At 43.5% G+C, this 27,699-nt stretch overlaps 1 protein-coding gene across 4 annotated transcripts; it reads left to right on the top strand.

Moving 5' to 3' along the window:
* Positions 1-1,203: 1,203 nt before the first annotated feature.
* Positions 1,204-26,356, top strand: ALDH18A1 (aldehyde dehydrogenase 18 family member A1). Of its 4 annotated transcripts, none has more exons than XM_077349370.1 (18): positions 1,204-1,323; positions 12,414-12,527; positions 13,555-13,778; positions 14,178-14,327; positions 14,422-14,526; positions 15,470-15,628; positions 15,987-16,077; positions 16,545-16,669; positions 17,619-17,763; positions 18,326-18,399; positions 19,634-19,733; positions 20,858-21,078; positions 21,252-21,389; positions 22,040-22,235; positions 22,666-22,787; positions 23,949-24,135; positions 24,634-24,729; positions 25,429-26,356. In XM_077349370.1, the coding sequence occupies exons 2-18, from the start codon at positions 12,443-12,445 to the stop codon at positions 25,608-25,610; spliced, it is 2,400 nt and encodes a 799-aa protein (XP_077205485.1). In that variant the 5' UTR covers positions 1,204-1,323; positions 12,414-12,442; the 3' UTR covers positions 25,611-26,356. The 4 variants fall into 4 exon arrangements, with proteins under 4 accessions (XP_077205485.1, XP_077205486.1, XP_077205488.1 ...); XM_077349371.1 differs by lacking the exon at positions 1,204-1,323 and adding an exon at positions 11,353-11,728; XM_077349373.1 differs by lacking the exon at positions 1,204-1,323 and adding an exon at positions 11,766-11,966.
* The last annotated feature ends 1,343 nt before the right edge of the window (positions 26,357-27,699 follow it).

The following is a 27,699-nucleotide window of genomic DNA, read 5'->3' as shown; positions in this document are numbered from 1 at the left end:
TTTGTTTTGAAATAACATTCTCATATCTAAGAACAAAGTCCTAGTTTTGTGTCCTTGTTTATGCAAATGGAGAAGCAAAGTTCTTAAGCCCTGCTCTGCCACATTCCTCCTGGCAAGACACTTTAAGTAGCGGTGTAGCAGCAACTAATTAAATGTTTGTGTGGGGGGGCACCTTGAACTACATTGTTTCTCAGAGATGTTGCATGTTTGAGGATTCTAATGTGTAAGTTTGTTCACTTGTACTCCAGATGTGAAAGATCCCAAACATTTTTTTTAAATTTTCATTTGTACTGAGCTTTTGAATAAAGTTTCTCTGATTTTAGAAGAATCAAGTGATTTCTAACACTGGAAGTGCAGTCTGCTTTGTGAAATTTATAACAGGGCAAAAATGTAATGTAGATCTTATAGGTGCTAGCTGAAGTTGTTGCCCACATTAGGAAGCTGATTTCAGGAAGGTTGAAGTGATTTTGTTCACAATTGCAAACAATCTGCCTAAACTTTATTTACCATCACGAATATGCCAAGGAAAAATAAGTTCCGTTATGTTCAATATGATACTGTTTATTCCAGAATACTTCTGTATATGCCAGTGAGGCTGCTCTGCAGTTTGTATTCCTCCCATGGGCTGAGTAATCCTTTCAGCTAGCCAAAATCGAGGGCCTTCCTGAAAATAATACCGATGACAGATTGCCGAATGCTGTCTTTACTGCAAGCTTGAAAATCTTTGTCCCTGTGCCAAGCCTGTACCATTACTAATGGGCACCAGAGTGTTCTGAGGTCCCCTCCCCCATACTAAAGAGGGCAGTGTACTCTAAACCAGCATCTTTTACACAGCTTTGACTGTATAAAGCCATGTTTCAAATCCATGCCTTAAGGTTAAGGGTGGGGGGGGCATTCCATCCCTCTCAGCCATGAAAATGTCAGTTGCCAATGTGTTGGTCTCAAAGGTGCCACCAGTCTCAAACTTCACTTCATCTCTGCTAAAAGAACGAAGCATTTCCCTTTAGCCTCAGCGACGGCTTGTGTCACGCGGGAAAACTAGAGTCCCCGGGCGAAGCAGGCGGCGTGGGCGGGCCCCCCGAGCGACCGTCTCCGCGATTCGACCACTGGCGCGCTGGAAAGAGGGCAGCTGCCGGCTGCGCGCCGATGGCAGGAGGCCGAGGAGGGACGCCGGTGCCACGAAGCGAGCGGTGGGGAGGGGGACACGTGGGGTGGGGCGGGGCGGGGCTCTTTGCCGGAAGTCCCGCCGCTGACATCACCGGCGCCCGGCGGATTTGCTGCGAGGGAGTGCGCCGCGTGGCCCGGCCGTGGTCCGCAGAGCTGGTAAGGGATGCCTGCAAGCGGGAGCCCCGTTTCCTGTCGGGCAGAGTCGCCGGAGCGGGTGGGATGCTGGCTGGGTAGAGAACCCGCAGGATCGCCCTGACAGATGGACTCCCATTGGAGGGGGATCTGACTAACTGGAGCTTCATGGGGTGGGGGGCACGTAGTCTTCCCTTTAGGCGAATTATCTCCCTTGTCCCCCCCCGTATGTTTGCTCACTGGTTCGTGCAAACTATTGGCCTGATAAAAAGTTCCTCCTCTTCAACGTAGGTTTTTTAAAAATATTATTATTGGTGAGGTGCTCCAGTCAGTGCTCTTACCTGTTGTGTTCTGAGCCAGGACGTTTTTGAATTAGTTGGTAAACAAGCGGCATAAAAAAGGATGTCATCTTTTGGAAGCATCACCACAGAGCTTTACGTGGACGACAGCCTGCAATGAAATTAGACCCGGTCTCTGTTCATTGGTTGTGACTAATAAAATCTGACTGTAAGCGCATAGCCAGGTGATTTCTCTCCCCCGCCCCCTATCTTTGGGCATATCTTTCCGTTTGTCTTGGAGATATTGATCTTGTGTTGAAGGTAGCCCAGGCACTCTATGGACCAGAAATCTTTTCTATGAAAGAAAGGAATAGTTGTACACAACTATGTTCCTCACAAATAAGGAACAAGCAAGTACTCCTTTGTTTCTCCAGCTTGGTGTAGTGGTTAGGAGTGCAGACTTCTAATCTGGCAATCCTGGTGTGATTTCCCGCTCCCCCACATGCAGCCAGCTGGGTGATTTTGGGCTCGCCATGGCACTGATACTGCTGTTCTGACTCAGCAGTAATATCAGGGCTCTCTCACAGTGAAGCAAGGAAAGGAGATTGTAAGGCACTTTTGAGACTCCTTTGGGTAGAAAAAAAGTGGCATATAAGAACCAACTCTTCTTCAAGAAGAGCTTGCTTGCACCCATCCCACTCCACACTTTCATTATCTTTTTTATGCTTGGTAAAGCTTACACTGTATTTTTGGGAAGGTGAGATAAGTTTCTTGGGAGAGGGCTGGCTTCAGAATTACTAAGGACTGTGGGGCAAAGTCTGATGCTGGATGAAAGAAATGTTTATTAAACCTCATTGCCATAAATACTTTGTGTGTAATCTGAGTGCTCCCGTACTCAGGTATATATGAGGGTGCTTTTTCACTGCAGCTGCTATCTGAGCCTTAGCTGAGCCTAAGTTGCCATCTAATAAAGGACTATTACAAGGGTAACTTCTTTTCCTCTATCTAAAACTCTAACTTTGCTTGAGCCTGTTGCTTTCAAAACAATTTACATCAAACTCTGGGTAGGACTGGTATTCAGTTTGTAAAATAATGCTTTGTGCTTTCTCTGTTGTTTGACTCTCGAGAAATGAAAAAAACTTGGCTGTGCAGCTTGTTTATATTTATATAAGATTGCCATAAAACTTGCATATGCAGACCAGTCTCTGTGGTAACCCTTGCCTTAGCTCCCCTAGTGCTCTCTTACAAATCTTGTTGCTTTTTACTTATATCTTGGATTAGGGGGGCTGGAGATAATTATTTAACAGTGGCAGGGAAATTTCTCCCCTTGTTTTTATAAGAGTAAAGGGATCTCTGCAAATTTCCCTGTATGTGGAAAATGAAAATTGTGCAATGTGTACAAGTGTTACATGGATGCATGCAGATTTGAAAACAAATCATTTTTGAGATCGTTTTGGGCAATTTTAACTGCATCTTTATAGTGTGTAGCAGTGAAGGCCCAGCAGAAGTTGCTACATGGGATAGAGAAGCCTGGGAGAGAATGAAGATAGTGGAAAGGAATTCAGAAATGATTAGTAACATTTCGCTGTGTGTGTGTTTTTTTTTGGGGGGGAGGGGTTAACTGAAAAGCGCATCTGCAGTTTTTGTCAGGTCTTTAGTTTTGCTTGGCATCCATAAAATATAGAAAGAAAATCTGTTACCTGTTTTTGGCTATGATTATGGTGCTTTCCACTTGGGCAGATAATGGTGTGGGTTCCCTTTGCTGCTACAAATTCTAGTATAGCACAGTGGCAATGGCGTTTACCCATGGCATTGTTTCCTTGCCCTAGTCTCCAAGCAGCAGCCATTGTCTCTGTCCCTGCCCCCCATGCTGCCAGGGCTTTTTTGTTTTTTTGTAAACAGTAGAATATTGTTACATCAGTATAACAATCTGTATATCAGTTTCTTGGCAGTTCAGCTTTTTAAAACTCTGTAGCCCTCATTGCAGAGATTTGCATTTACCCTTGTATTAAATAATTATATTATTAATTAAATTAATGCAGGGAATTCAGCAAACCTAATGTAACAATATTCAGCTGTTGATTTATAAAACACAAAGTGCCCCACCCCTCAGTGGTGGGAGAAGAACTGGCTGCTGCAGACACAGGAGCAGGAAAAACAGCTGCCAGGTTAGTTGGATAAGATTACCAACCTCCGGGTAGGGACTCAGATCAGTTCTCCTTGAGATAATGGCTGGTTTGGAGTGTACACTCGATGGCATTATACCCTACTTGAATTCTTTCTCTTTCCCAAACTCTCCAGGAGTTTTCCAGTCCAGGGGTGGTAACCCCAAGGTGGGATGAAGTAAATCTAAACTTTCCCATCCACATAGCAGCCATCCAGATTTCGCTGCAATCTTTCCTAGAACGTGGCAGCAAATTAGGTTTGGGAAAGGCTGGAGAAAAGCTGAAGGAACCCCCTGGAGGTGCACAAATGCACCACAGTGCTGAGGAGGAAACCGAGCATAAATCATTTCCCAACAACATCTAATTCAGGGCAGTGGATGGGTTTTATAACATTCCGCACTTAATTGTTAGTCATGTTGGTACTCCATTTGGACCAAAGAGTGAGATATAAATGTTATTAGTAAATAATAAATAATTTACATGGAAACAGCCCATAACTATTTCCAGCCTCCTGGGTTTATTCGCAGAGTTCGTGGTTAGGAACTGTGAAGCAGCAAGAACAGAGGGGTTACTTTGAAGGTCAAAAGTTGGTTCCACTTGGGGGGATGCTGAGCCTTTGGTAGGTGAGATGTTCTGTTAAATTTGTATTCAGAGTTCCATAGAATTTTTTTAAACAAGTCTTTCCTTCTCACATCTTCTAGACATACCCAGCTTTTCCAAATGCATAGATTAGATCTTATTTTGACACCTTTGTTACCTACAGCCTTTGAACCAGAATTTTTCCTTTTTTAGTTCTATTTGATTGGAGCTGCATGCAATTAGGGTGGAGGTAGTAATTTTCCTTTGAAATATTAGGCTGAGGCTACTACAGACTGCCAGACCAGACTAGACAAACTGGATTTGTTGTAGCTTGATTTACTCTAAAATAGGAGTTTCCCAAGGGAAGCTGCTGGAATTGAAGAGCAAAGTGAAATCTAACCAGAGCTGCAAAGGTATTTCTGTCATGAGACTTGGGTGTTATCTTTTCTTCCAGTGTCTTTTACTATTTGAGTTTTACTAAGTGTTTGAGTTTTATCTGAAGACTACCAAATGATTTCATGTACTAGCCAGCCTTAGATAACTTGCACCAAATCTTCAAGCAGAAAAACTGCACCCAGAATGAATTCTTGACTTATGCATGCTCATGTTTCAAGTTTTATCTGGTTGGTTACAGAAAGTGGGGTTTCCCCCTCTCCTTTAAAATTCATATGTGTGTTTTGAAGGCATGGAAAGTAGACGTGAAGGACTGGAACTGTTCGGGGAGGGTAAATAGCCAATGTTTGTGGGAAGAAAAAGGCTCCCCTGAGCCTTCGGGGAGGGCGGTATATAAATCTAAATGAATGAATGAATGAATGAATGAATGAATGAATGAATGAATGAATGAATGAATGAATAAATGAATGAATAAATGAATAAATAAATAAATGAATAAATAATTTTCGGTCCAAAGCAAGTGTTGTCATTTGCTATGGCCTATTTACTCAGTGCCTTGACCTGGATGGTCTAGGCCAAACCAATTTTGTCAGATTGTGGAAGCTAAGCAAGGTCAGCTCTGGTTAAGTCCTTGACTGGGAGACCACTGAGAAGCAGGCAATGGTAAACTACCTCTGAACTTGTCTTGCCTTGAAAACCTCATGAAGAGTCACCATAACCCTGCTGTACCTTGATGGTGCTTTTCTACCACCACCACCACCACCATTTCCTCAATGTTGATGCAATTGCTTTAAACCAATATGACAAAAGACAAAGGTAATTTCACTATAATGCTCCCATGGGATAATGTCTTGCTGCATAAAATGTCATGGCGTAATGATAACTGGAGATGTAAAAAAGAGATAAACGTAGGAGGAAAGACAATTAATGGATTTGTTATGCATTGCTATGTATAAAGTAGAAAGTATCTTGGGCTGAAGATGGTCTTTCAGTGACCTGGTGTGAACTGTCTCTAGGGGTTTTGCTTTGTAGCTTTACAAAAGCCATTGGCATGTCTCTACATACATTGGGATGGCTGGTATGCATGCATGTATCTGGCCTCGGTATATAGCAGGGGTGGCCAGCTGGAGAGCCACCACATATTGGCACACACCTGCTCATTTGAAGACATCCATGTTTCTCTTAGTGTGCAGAGTGGCTTGAGATGAGAACAGGGTTTGCTGGTTCCTACCAGTAGCCGGCCCAGAATTCTGTCTCTGAATATAATTTTAATACACTTATAAGGCGACATAGATTTGGTTGAATGGAATGCCATGCATGCCCTGTGAACGTACAGAATACCAAAAGTTGAGGTAGAATTTGCCCATAGTCCAGAAAAGGCCAAATTGTTCCACCTAGAGAGAAAACATTTTAATCTTTCTGCCTTCAATATAAAGTCAGTCATCTTGAAATTGCAGTTAAGCCCGGCTAATATAAGGAGCAGCTGAGGTAGAATAATGATAATACCTGTATCGTTACATGAGAGAAAGAGGGGGATACCAAACGTTGCTCCTAATTAACGTCAGATGACTATAAAATGAGGAAAATCCTGAGTGAGATATGTGAGGTATCTGGTGAAAAGCAATGTTATGTGATCTGCAGCAGGCACTGAATCTTTTGTGAAGTTACACCAATCGAAGTCCACTGACTGGAGTAACTCTTCATAGGATTGCATTGTGATGCCTGTTTCATAGTTGATCAGAAAGAACAGGAGGTAAGACAGGAAAGACACCAGTCTAGCTGGCCAGCAGAAATGGCAGTAGCTGGTAAGGTTCTGGCTGGAAAACACAGGGACTGAAAATAAAGTAACTCTTCAAACACCTCAATCGTGAAAGAGAGGGAAGGTGCACGCAATGGCTGCCACTGGTCATGGCTAATCATCAGCTTCTTTACAACTGCCAGAAACCAATCAAGGGAACTTTGAAGGATGCTGCAGAAACACTTCCTTGGGAAGCTACCTGACTCTTAAGACCTCTTTATGGGAAGCATCCTTTCTCAAGATGTTGGACCTCTCAGCTTGAACAGAAGCTGTGGAATATTCTAGTTGGTGATGTCAACTCCCTTGCCCCCAAATACTTTCAAAGAAAGTGCCGAATAGCATATTGTCCAGCCAGTCAGTTAAGATCTTCTCCAGCCCTGCAAAGATAAGGCAGATCATGACCAGTGGTAGAGCCTTTGGACCCTCCTTATTGAGCCTTGCTTAGGGCTTGTTTTGCTGATCTTCAGGTGCAACCATTGTTACTAATGTAGTTTATTTGATGTTATTCTGAATTATAATGTACATATCTTGTTTCGTATGTTCTGTTTAAACTACCCTGAGCCGCCAGGGGAGGGAGGTATATAAACAAACAAAATGATGTGTGTTAAAGTATTAGATTTTGCTTTTGAACATTGCTCATGAATAGCTGAAGAAGAAACAATGCATGTATCAAAGGTGATAGAAAAATTTGGATGGAATCTTTCTCAAATTTCGCCAGCTTATTTGAATGAACTTAAGCATTGGCTTAGGGCCAGGAAAATGTTCATTCAGGTTCATATTAAACTGTATGTTGAAAAATGATTAGAAATTGGCCTTCGGACTATGGGGCATCAGAAATCTGACCACCTGGGGATTGTTTTCCAAAGAAACTTCATCACAGGGGAATAAAAGTGGCTTTTTCTTTGATTACATACAAGGGAACACATCCCCCATTCTCTCTTATGTTGCCAATTAATTCTCTTTCCAGACTCTTGTATGGCTTGGTCTCCAGGAACATTACAGAGGTCTTGCTAAGGTGGTTGTGGTGTTTGTGTTAAGATACCTTTAGACATTGTGATTTCTTCTGCTGATGGTTAGAATCTTGGCCAGTCTGTGCCAATCTGTGCCAGATAAATATGTAAAACATCTGGAAATTTTGAAGCTGCTGAGGGAGATGTTTCTGTTTTTTTTTTGGTGGGGGGAAAAATGGAAAGTTTGAAGAAAATATTGAAATATGTACAACACTTTTCTAAACTTTTAAAAGAAGTTGGTTCTTATATGCCGCTTTTCTCTACCCGAAGGAGCCTCAAAGCGGCTTACAGTCGCCTTCCCTTTCCTCTCCCCACAGCAAACACCCTGTGAGGTGGGTGAGGCTGAGAGAGCCCTGATATCACTGCTCGATCAAAACAGCTTTATCAGTGCTGTGGCGAGCCCAAGGTCACCTAACTGGCTGCATGTGGGGGAGCACGGAATCAAACCTGGCTCGCCAGATTAGAAGTCGGTGCTCCTAACCACTATACCAAGCTGGCTCTCTAAATGTACTGTTTTAACAACAGAACAACATAAAATAATAATTTATTTAGCATATAAAATTGTTTTGTATCTTTATGGAATTTGAAAGAACAAATGTCTTTGTTTTCTGTTAAAAAGTTCACCTAATACTCGAGAAGGAAAAAAAAATCTTGGGGGGGAAATTGAAATTAAGCAGTACTTACCAAATTTAAGCTTGGATTTGTTGTTGTTGTTGTTAGGTGCGAAGCCATGTCCAACCCATCGCGACCCCCTGGACAATGATCCTCCAGGCCTTCCTGTCCTCTACCATTCCCTGGAGTCCATTTAAATTTGCAAAGCTTGGATTTACCATTTTGCAAATATGAAATGTTGATGTTCCAATATTAAATCCTAATAGTGTTGTTTAATAACTCAGACAATCCAGACAATAATCTGCTATCATCCCTAATATTGCTGCCTTTGAATCACGGGTCCAAGAGTTTTTCAGAAGTGTCATGGGTAGTAGGTCAGTCTTGTCCAATCTAGTTAGCCTTTGGAAACAAACAGGATCACCCCTAGTTAATACTTGCATGGGAAATTATCAAGGAGGTCAAGGGTTGCTACACAGAGGAGGACAATGGGAAACCCCCTTGGTAAGTCTTGACTTGAAAATGCTCTGGTGTCACTGATAGCTCTTTCTACCATCATTACTATTGGCAACAAAAACATGATTTTAAAACACTTTACAAGGTATTTCACTCATTCCAAACATAAAACATGGCATAAGCAGCTGTTTCAGTTTTCCACTTGGAAAAAAAGAGCAGGGGGGCATCCCTGTGGCTTTTTTTTGCTAGGGGGAGGTCTCACTTCTCTAAGAGTCTCCAAGGCAGATGGGAGGAGCATGCAGGCATAGCCTAGGGATGGTAACCTATCTGTTTGTGGGAACAGTGATGCCTACCCCAAACAGTCATTTTGTCTCCATCCATCTCCCCCCCCCCCCCAGCTGAGATTATGCTTGTAGTTACTGCTGTCCAGTTTCTAGCTGGCTTTTTAAAAAGGCTGCTTGGTGTTACCCTATCCAAGCCTGTCCTGATTCTGAGGGTTAGGGCAATGTGACACTAGCCAGGGGCATTGGCACAGCTCTGGATTCTTTGTTCTCTGCCAAAGAACAGAGCTTCGTTGTAATGTGGACTAGGAAGGAATAAACAGTGGTGTGACAAAGTGGAACTGGAAACGTACAGATTGGCCTAGTTTCTGAAAATTTCAGACAGTTGCCAACAGCCAAATTTCAAGCAAGGAAGAGCTTGATAAGAAGATTCAGTTATGTCCTGTACTAAGGTTGCAGCTGGGGCAAGCCTCTCTTACTACATGGAGATACTCCGTATAGGGCACATGGATTTACTATCATATTTGAAACACAGCACAAGGGAATTTGCTGTTGTGATTGTGTGGGTCAGGCAGCTGGCATGAGTGGCAGCTCGTTCCATATCATTGTAGCCAGAGAAGCCATCATTTCTTCCTATATTATGGTATGCATAGGCCTTCCTGCATGGAGACAAACCATGTAAGTTGCAGTGGAAAGGTGTCAGCATTGATAATCCTGTTGGTTGAAAAGATGCATTAAGGTATTGGACTGCCATGACAGAGGAGATACAGGAAGCATTATGATTGGGGATCATGTGATTTATGAACAGTAGAGGGAATGAGTAAAGGAAATAAGTGAAGCATTTACCAGCAATAGTCTCTCCCCTGACCCCACATATATTGGTCTGTGCATGGCCCCATTGCAGGGATTCCTGAATTCTAGGGGAAGCAGGAACGGAAAAGATGCCATTGAAGAAGAACAGTAGAGGAGACCAGGCCTTGTGTTCCTGCAGAACTGCTTCAGACATTTCATTTGTTTCAGTTTTGACCCACATCAGTGTTGTTTTGGAATGGCTTTATTAGCTATCAGTTTTTACACCCAAGACAATGGACATTCTAACCATCCTAACTCCATGATGTGAGTCCTAAGGTTTGCAGGGATATGGTATAGCTCTCTGTTTGGATAGAGTAGCACCTGTGAAAGGTCTTCCTCTGAGTTGCTTTCCCTTGATCAGCCACCAGCTCAAAAGGAAATCTTCTGACTGCTAGCTGTTACTCTTAGAGCAGGGATGTCTCGTGTAGTGCCTGTCAACATTTTTCCTGGTGCCCGCCAGGTGTTTTTAGAAAGTGGGCAGGGCCAGGTGGGGTTTTTGACAAGCAAGGCTTCTAGAGATCTGAACGACTGTGCAGATTTTTAAAATGTTGCTTCTGTACCACCTGCCACCACAGCATAAGAATCTTTACTGCATAACTGAAGGTGAGCTGTGTGTATGCAAGAAAATATTTTAAATCAATATGCTCATTTTAACAGGCATCTTGTTGAATAGAACTTCTGCCTGAAATGCTGAAGAATTACTAGGTATAACCCAAATCCCTGATATTTTGTGGTTCGCTCCACCTCCTGTGGTAGCCATTTTGTGATTGAAACTAGGGTTTCTGGATTGGAGACTTTGGGGGTGGAGCTGGGAGTGGGTGGGGTTTGGAATGGGGGAGGGACCTCAGTGGAGTATAATGCTATGGAGTCTACCCTTCAAATCACCTATTTTATTCATTGGAACTGGTCCCATTGGGGATTGGCACCCCTAAAAAGGGCCCATGTAGGGACCTTGTTTTACCACAAGCCTTGATAGACAGATAAACTCTGGGATGGGGTCCCTAACCTTTGTGAGCCTAAGAATGTCTTTAGGTTTCAGACACAGAGTGGGGAGTTCAGCAGAGGCTTGACAACTTTAGGTGGGCCCTGGAAGCCTTTTTTCTTGAGATACTTTGCACTGGAGTAGAAAGAACCAGCCTGAATATAAACATTTTTTTCATAGGAAAGAGTCCATTTTGAAACATGCACACTCTCCTTATAATCAATACACCCCAAATTATTTGGTTGAGTGTTCTTTTGTGATTACAGTATCCTCCCAGAGGAGTCTGCATAGGAACTGTTACACATATTTACCCAAAAAGATGACCCTCTCCCCAAAAAGTTATACACACAACATACGTTATTGCTGTGTGTAACTTTAACTGGTATGGGGATTTAAAACGGCCCTCTTTTTGTAGATGGCACACCAAGTGGGGGAAAACCCACACTCTTTCTTACGGGCACATTCAGTAATAAGTTCCTAGAAGAGGCTGGGGATGGACAATAGCTATATCTGTGTGGAAGATAGCATAGCTGGGATGCCGAAAGAATGGTTAACAGATCTGGTCTGTGCTAGAGCATGCTGCTTTCTGGCTTCTGTTGACATTTCTGCCTTCCTCTTGGATTTTGTGCTGCAACGTGGAGCTCTTACATCAGCCGCTGAACGGTGGAGGGGTGAGAGCAGGCGATGCCTGAGCTGCTGGGAGAGAGGTTGCATCAGCTAGTAGGCAGAGCTCTGCGTTCTGCTTTTTGCCTGGAGCAGATGTGGCTCTACTTCGGGATTGGTGGCTGCAGAGAAGTCACGTTTTGCTTCAGTGAGGGTTTCAGGAATTAACTCTCTGTGTCCTGCAGTTGCCTCTGCCTGAAATCACCCCTCCATCCTGCCCGGTATTCCTTCATAAAGAGCAGGAAGAGGCTATCTAGCTGTTGGGACTGCTGAGCCTTGTGCAGTATTGCTTTAAGAAACAGTTCCTGGGTACAGCACTGAACTGCATGTCTTCTGTGGGAGACCGGTGCTAGGAAACTCAAGGTGGGCCCTCCTGTGCTGCTCTCTTGTACATGGCTGGATTTCTTGTGTCCTCTCATCTGCTTCCGTTATTTGGCATCTGAACTTAGGATTCATCTGTATCTCTAGGAAAGATCACTTTTTCAGTGTTATATCTGTAGTGTCCAGTTTGAGTGTGAATGCAGGAAACACAATGACAACTCTTCATCCACCTGACCAACACACTGATAAGACTTGGTGTGTGGGCTTAGGCAAGTCACAGGTAAGTCTATATCAAAGGGTGGTTGTGAAGCTAAAGGACCATTTTGAGCATCTTGGTGGAAGGACCAGTAACTACTTTAGCAAGCCAACAAGATCAAATCAAAGGTAACAAGAAAGAGACACAAGTTACTTACAATGTACTCCTAAGCAGATTGTCATTGATCTAAGTTCATTGGAAGTAAGGGACCTAGACGGGCATAACTCTGCTTAGGATTCCAGTGTTAGTGTAGCATTTAAAAGGTATAGAAATAGTCTGTCTCCAATTCCTCTCTCTCCTCTTAGTGCAATGAAGCACTCTGAGTTTGAAGTCACACCAGCATCAGGGCTGCCATGGAGGGATGTGTAATCACTGTGGAGTTTCTATGTGTCATACATCCCCAGGATACATGAACTGTCAGGGGTTCAGTGTTCAGATAGATTAAAATTGGCTTCATTTTTCTCTTGGCAGACACTGTCGGGTCCATTGGGTGGTTCACCATGCTGTGCCGAACTGCTCTCCTCCCTTCTCTGCGATCCCCAGGACGATTCTGGCGGCAGTCTGATGTAGCTGGTTCCCATCCTTGTATGTATTGGGAGGGGATTTCTTCTGTTATGCTGAATAGCTGGGATATGCTCATACACTATTTGAGCAGGATTTCAGATCAGGTGCCTGGGCCTGCCAAAATGGCAGAAGTGTGTTCTTGGCAAAGTCCTGTGTATACTGCCCCCCCCCCCGGGTCATGCTGAAGTATTGACTGAGAATGAAGGAATCATAGTCTGCTTGTGTAGTTCTTTGCCTTGACTGGTGTTCAGTCTAAGCAATAGATCCCTTCACTGAAGCTGGGAAAGGTAGAGCATGGCTCCACTGCCTTGTTGCCCCTCATTATGCCCTATTTTTCAAATGTTTCACAGAGTAGTTCAGCAGTAGAATTGACTGCCTAAGGAGATGGTGGCTGGACACATACTTATCCTGGATTCCTTAGGCTGATCCTGCACTGAGTAGGGGGTTAGACTAGATGGCCTGTATGGCCCCTTCCAATGCTATGATTCTCGATTATCCTAACATTGCACAAACTTAGATACCAGTCAAAAAGTGCCTGTGGGTGAATGAAGGTGCCTGCAAGCATTTATATAAGTTTTCCTGCTGGCCATTGAATGCAGCTGAGAGTTAAACTGAGGTTAAACTCACCATGAGTAGAAGGACTCTGATTTGCTTTTCTTTGACATAAGCAAGTTGTGGCACTACAGCTGACAGAGATGTGACCAGGTAGCCCACATCCTCAAATATTGGGTTGTGCTGTACTCCAGATTGTAGTCTCACCCTCCATGTAGTGCAGGGTGTATGTCTGGAGTAATATATAAAAACCCAACCCAGATCTCAGCAGGCTTTCATCAGCATATTGTGATCTTCATTAATAATGGAGCATTTCCCTTAGCAAGAACTCTGTCCACTCCCAGAAGCTACTGGGGTTAATGCTTTCTCAGACTTTTAGAAGACTAATATTTGCCAAATGTAGGAAGTATGGGACAGATTTTTCAACAGGGAACTGGAAAAAAGAAGAAGGATCTAGGTGTGTTGATTTGAGAATGTTGCTGTGTTCCATTTATAGGTTTCCTGGCCCCTAACCTGGTCCTGAGGAATAAGTCCGCCAGAGGCTGGAGTAACATCCCATTTATTACTGTACCTCTGAGTAGAACCCATGGCAAGTCCTTTGCCCACCGCAGTGAGCTAAAGCATGCCAAGAGGATTGTAGTGAAGCTAGGGAGTGCTGTGGTGACCCGAGGTGATGAGTGTGGTTTAGCCTTGGGGCGACTGGCCTCCATCGTTGAGCAGGTAAGGAGGATGGTTGGCCACTTGCGCTCATGGATCAAATCCTACTGGGGGAGTCCAGTGGTACTCATAAGGGGGCAGATCATAGAGGGAAGCCAGCGGAGCAGGTATTTGGTTGAGATACACACTGCCTGGGCAATGCTTTTATGTTTCCCACCAACACAAAGGCTATCAGTAAACTCCCCTATGATACCAGCCAAAATGGTGCTAGGTACTAGACAGCTCTAAATATTTCCATCTGGAAGGAAGATAGAAAAGCTGATATTCTTAGCACTTTGTTATACGTAGCTGTTCTGTGGGGAAGCTTTTCTGTTGTCTACAGGATCCTGAGGCCTTTCAAAACATACAAAGGGAAGAGGCCTCTGCGACCAGTCTTACTTTTGACTGCCTTTTGGCCTACAGGTATCGATGCTGCAAAATCAAGGCCGGGAGATGATGATTGTCACCAGCGGGGCTGTGGCCTTTGGGAAGCAACGGCTCCGCCATGAAATCTTGCTGTCTCAGAGCGTGCGGCAGGCACTCCACTCTGGGCAGAACCAGCTCAAGGACATGGCAAGTAACGGAGAGCAGTGCCCTTTTTACATCAGTGGCAGTGCAGGAACCATTGTGGCTAGCTGACGTGTTCTTTGTCTTTCGACCCATGCAGGCCATTCCCATGCTGGAGGCTCGAGCCTGTGCTGCTGCTGGTCAGAGTGGGCTGATGGCTTTGTACGAGGCCATGTTCACACAGTACAGCATCTGTGCAGCACAGGTAAGAAGCTGCGGTACATGTTTTGCAGTCTCTCTCCTAGCTCTCCAATGTCTGTCTTTGGGTTCTTGATCTCTAGAATGGATGCTTTGGGGCACAGTATGGAAGGAACTCCACTTCCTGCCATCACCTCTTTCAGAATCCAGCAATGCTTCCTCTCCACTTCTCATTCCGTTCCCCTGTCCACTCAGTACCTGTCATGACATTGTAAAGTCATGATGAGTCTGGAGTCACACCAATTGAGTGGATTGCATTTTGTGGTCTAAAGTTTGACATGTTTATTTCCTTAATCCAAGACCCTGGAGACTTTGTGGTATGTCTGAGTACAAATATGTAAGTCTACCTTTATTAATACTTGCCCTAGGCATTGGTAATTGTGCATACTTTTCATTTTTGAAAACATGTTATGGATATAGAGGTATGTGCAATCCTTTAATGTGTGTCCTTGAATGTTTAGGGGGAGATGTGCTTCAGCAACCTCAGTCTATGCGATTGTGCAGGTATTGCCACATCAGTCCCCACTATTTCCCAGTTTTGATAGATTTCATACTTAAAGCATGCCAAGAGGCTTTAATATTCTTGCATTTATTTGAAATGTGTGAGCTCCTCCCAGCCCGCTTCTGTTTGGGAGGAGGGGAAATATATCCTAGATCTACTGTGCTCCCAAACCTTATCCACCTTAACACACGTACACACATATGTATCCGCCCTGAGCCTCAGGGGAGGGCGGTATACAAATATAATGAATAAATAAATCTGCCAGTCCATTCCAGCTCTCTCCATCTCATAGCTCACAGTTGTGGTATGGCATTAAAACTACAAGCCTAATAAAGAAAATCAGTATGTGCTTATATAGCTGCATTCTCAGTTTACAATTTACGTTCCTTGCTTTGTTGACATGGGTGCTGGATAGCTTTTGTCTGAGCAGTTCTTTTCTTCTTTCCAGATTTTAGTCACCAACCTGGATTTCCATGATGAGCAGAAGCGTCGAAATTTAAACGGGACGTTGCATGAGCTACTGCGGATGAACATTGTCCCCATCATCAACACGAATGATGCTGTGGTTCCTCCCCCAGAGCCAAACAGTGACCTGCAGGGGGTAAACGTGGGTAGTGAGTGCAGTGGGTGGTTGATGTTCGTTGGCTTGCAAATCTGCTAATGCACTAACATTAGAGCGCAGGGCATGCTAACATCATAATACCCTGGATTCCTACAAGGTGACTGTTATGGTGTGTTTCTGAGTGGACTCCAGTGGTGCTGGTGTGCTTGCTTTGCTACTTGTCAATGCAGTGCATTGAGTGGGATTGTGAACAGTTCTTGGTGCTGCCTGCAAAACTGGGAATTGAGTTGATGCCGCAAGCCTAGTTCCTGGCATTATGCCTTGCTTTCCTATGAACTGGTTGGGCATGTGGCATTGGCTGCAAGTGAATTACTAGTTTTGCTGACTTCTGTGTCTATTGCAGATGATTAGTGTGAAGGACAATGACAGTTTAGCAGCACGGCTGGCTGTGGAAATGAAAACTGACCTACTGATTGTCCTTTCAGATGTTGAAGGTATGCAAGTTATTCCATGAACTAGCTAAACCACCAGGATTGGTGTGATTGTTGCAGAATTCTAACCTGGGAAGAAACTGCCCTGGGAATTGCTTGTAAGTGGTTAATATCTATGTGTTGTGCCATATGCTCAGGCCCAAGGCAGTATTCATCAAATACATCTCCAAAAGGTGGAAATACCTGTCACCTTATTTTTGCCAGAGTAAGAAAAATTAGTACTTGGATGGAATTAAGGGGGTAATCTTCCCAGGTATATGACCTCAAAACTAGCAGGTATTAGTTTTGTCTCAAGTGGCATCATGTTCCTCCTTTTGGTTCTTGCTTTTTGCATCTTAATGTCTTGGCTTTTGGGAAATGGCTGTTACCTTGATACTGGTATTATGCAAAGTGCCAAGCTGTCTCATATAATTTCTCTGGAACACTGCAAAGAAGCATAATTGTACCTAATTTTCATCCTCCCATTTCAGGACTCTTTGATAGCCCCCCAGGATCAGATGATGCAAAACTGATTGATATATTTTATCCCGGAGACCAGCAGTCAGTGACATTTGGAACCAAATCACGGGTGGGGATGGGAGGCATGGAGGCCAAGGTTAGCCCAGTTTCTCTATCTGTTGCTTTGTTTGGTGCTGGAAGTAGAAATGTGTAACAGAAAGGTCTGTTGATTGCTTTTGGTTCCTGTGCTGTGTCCAAGAGATAGACTGGTGTTGTAAGCTGGCTGGAACAAGATTGCCTCTGGTTTCATGATGTGCGCTGCAAGTCTTGATGAGTTTCTAGATCCTCTTATAAGATGAGGCGTGTGTTGTGCCATCAAATCACTTCTAGCTTATAACAACCCTGTGGATTAATGACCTCTGAAACATCCTGTCATTATCAGCCTTGCTCAGGTCTTGCAAACTGAAGGCCGTGGCATCCTTGATAGAGTAATTCACCTCATGTAGGGCCTTCCTCTTTTCCTGCTGCTTTCAACTTTCCCTCAAATTATTGTCTTTTTCAGTGAATTTCGTCTTCTCATTAAATAATCAAAATATGATATCCTCAGATGAGTCATTTTAGCTTCTAGGGAGAATTCAGACTTGATTTGATCTAGAACCCATTTATTTGTCTTTTTGGTGGCCCATGGTATCTGTAAAACTCCTCCAACATCACATTTCAAATAAATCAAATTTCTTCCTGTCAGCTTCTTCATTCTCCATCTTTCACACCAGTACATAGCAATGGGGAATACTACCGTATTGGGGAAGACTATGGTATGAATTTTCTTGACTGTGGTCACCAGCAACCCATCCTTACACTTCCACATCTTTTCTAGCTTCGTGATGGCTGATTTTCCCAGTCTCAATCACCTTCTGATTTTTTGGTTGCAGTCTCCCTTTTGGTTGATGATTGAGCCAAGCAATAGAAAATATTTTAACAATTTATATGTTGAATATGTAGTATACTTCATTCTGAAGCATAGTCTCTCATTCTCTAACAGGGCACAAGGGAAGTTAGCACATAACTAATTCTCATGTGAATTTTTGTAATGCCCTCCTTTGCAGGTGAAAGCTGCCCTGTGGGCTCTCCAGGGAGGTACCTCGGTCGTGATTGCCAATGGAACTCATCCCAAGATCTCTGGCCATGTCATCACAGACATTGTAGAAGGGAAAAAAGTTGGCACATTTTTTTCAGAGGTGAAGCCTGCAGGTAGGTGGTAGTTCTCTGGGCAGTCATTGGTGAGAAAAGGAGACCAGCATTCAATCACAGTGGAGGATCTTCGGGAAGCATTGACCCATGCAGTTGTAGGCTACTTTGATCGTAGATCCAAAGAAGCATGAAAGAATGATGGGAAGTTGAAAAAAATGCTTCTGAGTTTATGGGCCTTTGGATTCTGTCAAAAATGATCAAAAGGACCTTTATTATATTTATTATTGTACTCTTCCTCTAAGCTACTTAGGGCAGTGCATGTGGTTGAGTCATGCTCTACTTTAACCTCACCATAACCCCTGTGATGTACGTTCATCGGAAAGAGAGTGACTGGACCAGGGTCACACAGTGAGCTTCCATGGCTGAGTGAGGATTTAAGCCCTGTGTCAGTGAGATACTCTAATACACTGCTGTTGTCATGCAAAAGGGAAAAGGGTCATTTCTTAAGCATGCACCTCCTTTCAGTGGTTTTAGGAAGAGAAGTCTGTGGAGCAAGCAGTGGCTGCAATTGTCATAGTGGTGGTGTCATACTCCCTTCCCCCCATTTTTTTCTCTTTATAAGGCCCTACGGTGGAACAGCAGGCTGAAATGGCCCGAACAGGAGGCAGGAGTCTAGCAGCACTGCAGCCTGAACAGGTATCAGCCTAGTGGATCACTTTCAGCTTTTGAGGGCTTCCCTATGCAATCGCCTAGTTTGTAGAAAATGCAAGAGGTCCGCAGTAGTCCCAGACAAAGGTATAAAACCTCTAGAAACATTAAGGAGAGAGCTTTCCAATTTATAGCAGGTTAAAGAGACATTTTGAGGAGAAATAAAGGCACATTGAAAATAACAAAAGACAAATAAGATTTAATTGTAGCATAAAGTTTCAAGGATGAGCCTGCTATGTTAGATGCAGTGTTGTGGCCGTTACACTATCACATCTCTAGAGGGAAACCACTGCACTGCATCTGATGATGTGGGTGTTAGTTTAGAAAACTGTGCTGGAATGAAATCTTGTGGTACCTTAAGAGCTAACTAGACCCTCATTTATTTTTGCTGCCACAGAGTAACCCAGCTAGCTCTCCACACAGAAAACCTAACACGAAGGACTAGTGGAATTATTTGCACTAGACTTTTTAAAATGAAGAATACTGTAAGACTGATTAGGCTAATTAGGTATAGTTTGACTGGTGAAAGCATGCAATTTAGCATAGTTATGAAATGCATTAACATTTTCTCGTTCAAAATCGTGATGATTTCTATCTCATGCTCCAGATTAGGCATGTGCAGCTTGTGACCCAGCAACCTGAATGCAGGCGTCCACCCTAGCACGGTTGCTGTCAGGGCCTTAATTAGCATCCTGGTTTTCTGCCTATAGAGACAGAACTGTCATGTACTCATCATGTCAAGATGCGTAATCTGCTTTTTGCCTGCTGAATCACCAGTTGTGTGGGCCTGAAATAGAGTGTGATTGACGAGGTTTCTGTAGCCTAGAGAACAACTCAGGAAACAGACTCCATTCCTTGGATTCTGCAGGCCTCATGAAGTACAAATGGCTGCTTTGGTCACTGTGCTTTTATGGCCTACAGAAACAGACTGTTGACTGCATTATCATTATGACCTATTAGCAAGCAGCTACAGGGGAGTGTAGTCTGGTTTTGTCGAGCAAATTGGGTTGCAGATCAGACTGGTTGAGTTACCCATCAGTAGAGTGACAGGCTCAGATGAAGAGCCTTTGTGGGGCAAGATGGGAAAAATAATGGCCTTGACAATGCAGCTAGCAAATGGAACATGCAGTGGAGAAAGCCAGAAAGCTAATAGCACCCTCCTTGACAGGGTACAGCTTGTCCTGCTTTAAATGCTTTTTGTTTCATGTATGTCTTCCTACAGAGAGCAGAAATCATTTATCATCTTGCTGACCTTCTGACAGATCAGCGAGAGGAGATTCTACAGGCAAACAAAAAGGATTTGGAGGAAGCAGAGAATAAAGGTACTGAGGGCAGAATAAAGATGCTGAAATATATAGTATGCTGATGCTGATGTTAATGAATGTGTTGTTGGATGATAAATTTCTGGAAGAATCCAGAGATCTTTGGGCAAGGCTTCCCTGCTTAAGTTTATCAGCTTTCCATAAGTTACCCTTCCCCCTTTGAAAGCATTCCCAAAGCAGTGTTTTATTTAAATCTCTTTTGGCATTTCTTCTCAAGGAAGGATTTCATAGGTCTTTGACCAATTCATTGTTTATCCTGTGTTGCTCACCGGTTGAAATCATTTAGTCACCATTTGAAAGGAAGGAAAGTCGGTTTTTATACTCCACTTTTCACTATCCAGACAAGTCCTAAAGCAGCTCACAATCGCCTTTCCTTCCTCTCCGCACAACAGACACCCTGTGAGCTAGGTGTGGCTCAGAGAGCTCTGACAGAACTGCTCTGTTAGAACAGCACTATCAGGATTGTGACCCACCCAAGATCACCCAGGTGGCTGCATGTGGACAGTAGGGAATCAGAACTAACTCACCAGTTTAGACGCTGCCATTCTTAACTACTACACCAAGTTGGTTTAGTGTTCTAAAGGATTTTAGGTCATATTTCATCTTAAAAACAGAATGACGGCAGTAGGCCAAGAGTTGACAGTCAAACTAGCCACACAGTTGTACGACAGTTTTAGGTGAGGAGAGGAAGCAGGAAGGGACAATCAAGGGAATTTCCTCTATACAAAGCCTTAACATGGCTGGTTAGATGATCAAAACTTAGTGTGTACAAAAGGGTAGATCCATTTTATAGTACTTATTATTCTGAGCATTGCCACATAAGATCTCAAGTGTGACTATTGTCATCTGTTGATGCAGAAGTTCACTGTTCTTTTTAAACATGCTGGCTACGCAGATTAAATGAGAGACTTCTTCCACCTTCTTATTTATTTGTGTTGCATGTAAGTTGAGATAAATGTTCTCTTGGACTTTTAATTGGTCAGCACAGGAGAAGGGTTTTGTGTCTTTATTTTATTTTTACTTTTCAAGGCTACAGTTTGCCTTGTGTGGATAACAAACTATTTTGGCTTGCTGAGTTTCAGGGAATGGCAATCATGAAGTCTGATTTCCTGGTTCAATTTCAGGGAGACTGGCTCTGCCTTTGTTGAAGAGACTCGCTCTGTCCACCTCCAAACTGAATAGTTTGGCCATTGGGCTGCGTCAGATTGCAGCATCTTCACATGATAGCGTTGGCCGTGTTCTCAGAAGAACACTAATAGCAAAGGATCTGGAACTGGAACAAGTGACTGTGCCTATTGGAGTCTTACTGGTGATCTTTGAATCCCGCCCTGACTGTCTTCCTCAGGTATGTGACATAAAGTCAGCAGGAAGAGTTGACTGTGGCATAGAAGGATGTGGGCAGTTCCCTTGTTACTACAGGAAGGAAAATAAATGATAGTGAAGTCCTGGCAACCCTGGTCTGCACATTATGGCTCTGGTTGAGGCAGATCTGCTTCCAGTTGCTTTCTTTCCTGACAGGTATCTGCTTTGGCTATTGCCAGTGGAAATGGCTTATTGCTTAAAGGAGGAAAAGAAGCATCACACAGCAACCAAATTCTTCACCTTCTAACACAGGAAGCCCTCTCCATTCATGGTGTTAAAGATGCAGTGCAGCTGGTGAGTCCTTGAAGCTGAAAGAAGGGAGGAAAAGTACTGGAGAAACAACTTGGGAAGAGAAACAAGTTTCAGGTTCTTGAAGGAAAATTGAAAGGCCAACACATTTTGATTTAACATCTTTCTTGGGACGGTGATGTCCAAGGAAAGAAATATAAAAGTTTTGCCTTGTACGAAAAGGGCAGTATTATTCATTGCTTGTGAAGAATGGTTTTTGAATTTTAAATTATTGAAAAGTGCTGACCTTCTTAGCACTGTCTTGAGTGTCACCTCTTCCCTTGATCTAGACCTTTTCTTCTGGGTTTGTGCCATAAAGATCATTCTTCTGGGCAAGGTCTTAGAGCTGCCCACCTTCTGAGCCTGTGATCTATTTAGGGCTCTTCCAGAACACATGCATCTGTGACAGTCTGCTTACAATTTTGGGCCTGCTGCCTTGTTCTTCTTGAATCCAGATGTTTAACAAATCACTTGTATTTGGTGGCCATATTTTTGCTTGTATATACAACTACTTGACCTAAAATAATTTTTTTGTTGTGAATATATTGCATATTTTTCCCAAACCTATTTTCATTCTTCCATCCCAGGGTTTTATTAATAGGTCTAACTTTTGCTTTAAGGTAGATCTTGTAACTTACCCAGCTTGGTCTTTACAGGTCAATACCAGGGAGGAGGTAGAAGACCTGTGCCGTTTGGACAAGCTGATAGACTTGATCATCCCCCGCGGCTCATCTCAGTTGGTTCGGGATATCCAGAAAGCAGCTAAAGGGATTCCAGTAATGGGCCACAGTGAAGGGATTTGTCATGTGTATGTGGACTTGGAAGCCAGTGTTGAGAAGGTCACTAGAATAGGTGAGAGAAGAAATAATTCATTTCTAAAAAGATTGGGTTGAGTGGTCAATAATGTAACATCTGAAAAGAACATTAAGGACCAGGAATCTACTGTGGAGAGTACGTGTTACTTGCAGTGTTCCTAATAGACATCCTTGCCATTTTGTATGAATAAGGCAATGTGTGAATTTTCCATATATATGCAGCTTCATTCACCTTTTGCATGGAGAAGTGCTGTATATGCATAAATTGTCTCTGTGTCTCTCACCATACAAAAGTGCAACCATCTGTATCTGGCGCATAGTGAGTGCCTCATGCTCCTGTTGGTGGGTTCCTGATATAGGTTTATAAAGTCTGAAAAGAACTTCAGTCCTTCCACTAAGAAGCTTATTTCTTTGGAGTGCTTTCATAACTGCCCTTGCATGTAACCAATTTTCTCGTTTTCATCCAGTGAGAGACTCAAAATGCGAATATCCTGCAGCTTGTAATGCACTGGAGACACTCCTTATTCATCGGGACTTGCTGAGAACCCCCATATTTGACCAGATCATAGACATGTTGCGAGTGGAACAGGTGAGGGAAGTAAAGAAAGCTGTTTGGTGTGACCTGAATGTGAGTTTCACAAACCTGGGATACTCTTTCACAGGACAAAAAACAAGCTGAGACATGTCTTAGGAAAAAGTCCAAAACTGTTTTATTAACGTCCAAGGAGGGATACATCAGGACACTTTGCAAAAGGAGAACATTGCTAAGAGCAAGTTGCTAGGCCAAGCCTGGAGTCCCTGAAAACATTAGAAGGCCATAAGAGGGGACACCTTCCTAATTGATTTATTTTATTTATATTCACATTTATATACCGCCACTCTCGGACCCAGCTGGCTTGTGGTGATTTACAGGAAAATCTTTAAAAATCCTATACAATAGAATACAAAAATACAATGCAAAATGGCAGTAAAAACCAGTCTACGAACCTCCCTCTCTCTCGCTCATCCATACCCTACAATAACAACCAACACTACCCGGGCGGGGGGGGGGGGGGCTTTTAGCGATGTCTGGCCTATGGGGCCCATGCAGGGAGGGACCAGATCTTCCTAGCCTGGCCTCAACCAAATGCCTGGCAGAAGAGCTCCATTTTGCAGGCCCTGCAGAACTGCTAGCTCCATCAGGGCCCTCAACTCTTCTGGGAGCTCATTCCACCAGGATGGGGCCAGGACCAAAAAGGCCCTGGCTCTGGTCGAGGCCAGGCATACCTCCCGGGGACTGGGGACAACCAACAGATTCAGACCTGCAGAGCAAAGAGCCCTGCGGGGGGCAAAAGGAGACAAGTGGTCCTTCATATATGTGGGGCCAGGCCAGGGATGGTCTTCAATGCCTTAATGTGGGTTTGAACCAGAGCTATTTAGGGAGGAGATTATGAGCGTGATCAAGTAGTGTTTTGGCAATTAGTTATTGTCGCTTTTTAGTTATATTTCTGTTTTATAGTTTAAAATTACTGTGCACAGCTACTTTGGGTTCCTTTTAGAGAGGAAAGCTTATTACCAGTGTTTTAAAATAAAGAAAAATTAGACTGAACAGTTCCAATAGTCTTTTGCAAGGGAAATGCTAGAAAAGCTGCCTGAACACGTTGTCCACAAAGTGAATTGTTCGCAGGGAAAGAATCTTGCACTGCAAGAACATTCTATGGAAGATACTTGGAAGATAAGAATATTGTGAAAGGCTTTTGTCTCCTGCCAGGTAAAGATTCATGCGGGTCCCAAATTTGCCTCCTACTTGACATTCAGCCCATCAGAGGTGAAATCCCTCCGCACAGAATATGGAGACTTGGAGTGCTGCATTGAAGTGGTGGACAGCGTTCAGGATGCCATCGAACACATCCACAAATACGGAAGTTCCCACACAGACGTCATCATCACAGAAAACGGTTAGTGGCCAAGCAGCCTGCCTGGGCTAACCTATGAGAACTTCTGTTCCCGTGTGTTAGAGGGCCCAGAACCATGTCCAATGATTAGCTTTAAAAATGTATGGAAGCCTCTCCCAATTGGACCCTCCTCCTTGCAGCAGAGTAGCATCAGAAGGCATCTTTGGCTATGTGGGGAGGGATGAGTCTGTGTCAGTTTCTTCCCCTGCCTTCATTTGTCAAGTGTCTAAGCAGGGACAGTGCTGAGTGAGGTGGAAGTGTGGCATGGGCACTTCCCAAGTGCCCCGGAACTTCTGATTTTAACAAATGCAGTGTGGGAGCAGCACAATAAAATGGTTCATGCACATGAAAAAAGGAGTCAGAAGGATCCCTAATACAGGCAGCACCACTTCTTGGTATTTTCTCCTGCCTGTATTTAGGAGCTTTCTGCTGCTTATTTGGGCAGAGTCCTGTTGTTAAAGAGCAGCATGCTGACACTTTGTTTTTTTCCCCCTTTCTCAGAGAAAACAGCAGAAATGTTTCTGCAGCACCTGGACAGCGCTTGCGTGTTCTGGAACGCCAGCACCCGCTTCTCGGACGGCTATCGTTTTGGGCTGGGTAAGGGACTGTGCCAGATGTCTCTCACAGCTTGAGGGCAAATGAGAGATTCACTTAGAGGCTGAACCTTTGAAAGTGCAGGGGGAAGAGTCTGGCCTCATCCTTGCTTTGGGAATATGTTAAGGAGGCTTCCTTTTCATTCCATGCCATGGAAAGATATTTAAAATGGGAACCACCACGAATATCCCAAAGGATAAGTCCTGATGTGATTGTGTGGACAGGGAGGAACGCTGTGGGAGAACAGATGAATGGTACGCAAGAAGGAGGTGACAGTGCCAAAGCCTGGTTAAGGATGGCGGCTTTGAAGGCAGGAGATGCCATTTTTTTTTCAACCAGCTCAGAGTGACATGCAGAGTCATTTGCTCTTTTATTTCATGACAGCCCTGTAGTGTGGGTTTTGATGGAGGAAGGCTGACTCTCACCCAGTGGGCTTCAAGGCCAAGTAGGGATGTGAACCCAGTTCTCCCCATTCATGCTGGCGCAACATAAAATAAGACAGCACACACAATCTGTTGCTTAAAGAGGGAAATTTTAAGAAGTAGGATACAAATTGGCAACTTGACATATAAGATGAAATACAGGAAGGTTGGGAGAATGTGGGAAGACAGGAAGGTGGTCTCTGTCACAAGACTGGGGAAGTACTCTCTCCTGCCCTCGCTTCCATCCTTTCTATCTAACTCTCCACTTTGACCCTTTCAGGCGCAGAGGTTGGCATCAGTACGTCGCGGATCCATGCCCGTGGGCCAGTGGGCATTGAGGGGCTACTGACGACAAAGTGGCTGCTGAGAGGAGAGAATCACATTGTTTCTGACTTCTCAGAGCAAGGAAGCATGAAGTACCTTCATGAAAATCTTCCTCTCCCTCAGAGGAACACCAACTGAGCACAGGAATCGTTGATGGAGGCTGTGAGATGTTTATGGAGGCTGTTACAGTTCCAGGACTGGTCTGAGAAAGGAGACGGATGTTCACATGCCCTGTGTGGGCACTCTGGTTTTCCAGGATACTCTTTTGCGCGGTTAAAGTGGGAACACCCCAGGCCGTGCTCTGCGTCAGAGTTCTTTCTCTCATACCTCCTGTGTTATGCAGGTACAAATGCTGCAGATACCATCGCCTTGTAATGGACTTTGGCTCCTGAAGCACAGGAGAGAGAACTCTGGTCTTCCTTTACTGTCCTCCAAAGTGGAGTGCTTTTCGGGTTGGTAGTGGATCTATTTATTACGCCTCTCTTTCCATTCCAAATGCCTCTAAATATCCCCCCCCCCCCGAAGCTCTCTTGCTTTGAGAAAACATTGGGTAGAAATTTCTGCTTCCTTTGGAGATTGCCATGGAAGTGCTGTATCAGTTTGTCTTATTTAAAAATTCTGAATCCATTTAATAAACATTCTAGGTACATAATGACTGGTCTTGAGCAAAGCAATGCTTTTCACACTCAGTCTGTCTTTAATTGCTGATTGATGGGAAACAAAATCACAGTTGTATAGCACAGTTCAGGCCGTTTATCCTTTTATGAATATTTGTACCAGATATTTTTGTTTGTGTGTTTTATACAGAATCTTATTTTCCCGATAGATTGAAAGTATTTTTCAAACTTCATTGTTTTTCAGAATAAAACTCCCTTGCAGTATGACTCTGGATTCTACAACTTTGTTCAGTAGTGATGCAAGTTGTGTGCCCCATAAGTACATCCCCATGCCCTTGACAGTTGCTACTTTAAGCTTAATTTTAATGTAAAGACTGTATAACTGTCCATTCATTCTTTCAGACAGACATTCTAATGTTTCAGTTATTCCTGTTTTAAAGAAAGGGTGAAAAGCTGAAATGTTCCTTGTCGTGACTACTAAGTTAAATTGTGAACCTAGGTTTCCGAAATCCAAGGCTAGTGTTCTTCCCACCATGTGCATGTACACATGCAATTATGGGTGATTTGAGGGCTTAATGTATTTGTATGTGTGTGTTAAGCACCAACAAGTTGTTCCCAACTTACAGTGATCCTATGAATTAATGACCACCAAAACATCCTGCTTTAACAGCCTTGATTTACATGTACAGCTACATAAATGTACACCAAATTGCATGCTCAGAGGACTGGATCCAGACGTAACATCTGCATGGCCAAAAGGACATCTGTCATCAGAGTGCTATTTCACTACCACCCATCTCCTGGCAGCCCAGAATGCTCCCTAAAATCCTCCTCGTGCTCATGGAAATTTTCTGCAGAATCTAAGCCAAATATTTCACCTTACATTAAAGCATTTCTGGTTTTTTTTTGTCATCCATCCTTCTCATTGAGTTTCAAGGCATGTTTATAGAAGACAATACAATAAGGATGTGAACTAAGCAGCAAACCAGATTACACAAAGAACATGGCAACATTACATAAACTGGATTTGATAATCAAAGGGTGCTGAGCACAGAAAGTAATGCAGTATAAAGTGAGAGGAAAAGAAGGCTGCCTAACAAATTCCCCGGCACTTTTATCGTGAAGACTCCCTGGTCCCGCAGGAACTCAGAAAACTCTGTGGTTGTCTCTGTTTACATGGCAGCTCTTTCCCTTGCTCCCAGGTTGATACAAAAACAATCACTACCAACAGCAAATCAAATATCTCTGAGTGGATTGAAAGGGTTATACAACTCTGGCCCCTTTTGCTGCTGCTTTAATTCAGTTAGATTCCTTTTAATCTTGTAATTTTTTTTACCTGGGATTCAAATTCAAAAGTGGCCTCAAATTCAGGCAAGACCTATTCAAAGGTTATTAGTTTATCCTTTTTATTGTGATGTGTGTGTGTGTGTGTCTAAGAAATTGGAAATAATCTGAATGCTTCTGGCCTTTGAGAGAGCTTGGGTCACAGCAAAGGTGAACAAGCATCTCTGTTGCCACTCAAATTTTGCGCTGCCAGATACAGAAAACCATTGAAGATTCTAATCAAGATGGTTGCTTCCCTCTGCCTTTCACTACAATACAGGAAAATG

Source organism: Paroedura picta, chromosome 8 (assembly GCF_049243985.1).
Source record: "Paroedura picta isolate Pp20150507F chromosome 8, Ppicta_v3.0, whole genome shotgun sequence".
Classification (NCBI taxonomy): Eukaryota; Metazoa; Chordata; class Lepidosauria; order Squamata; family Gekkonidae; genus Paroedura; species Paroedura picta.
This window is presented reverse-complemented; position numbering and strand designations above follow the sequence as displayed.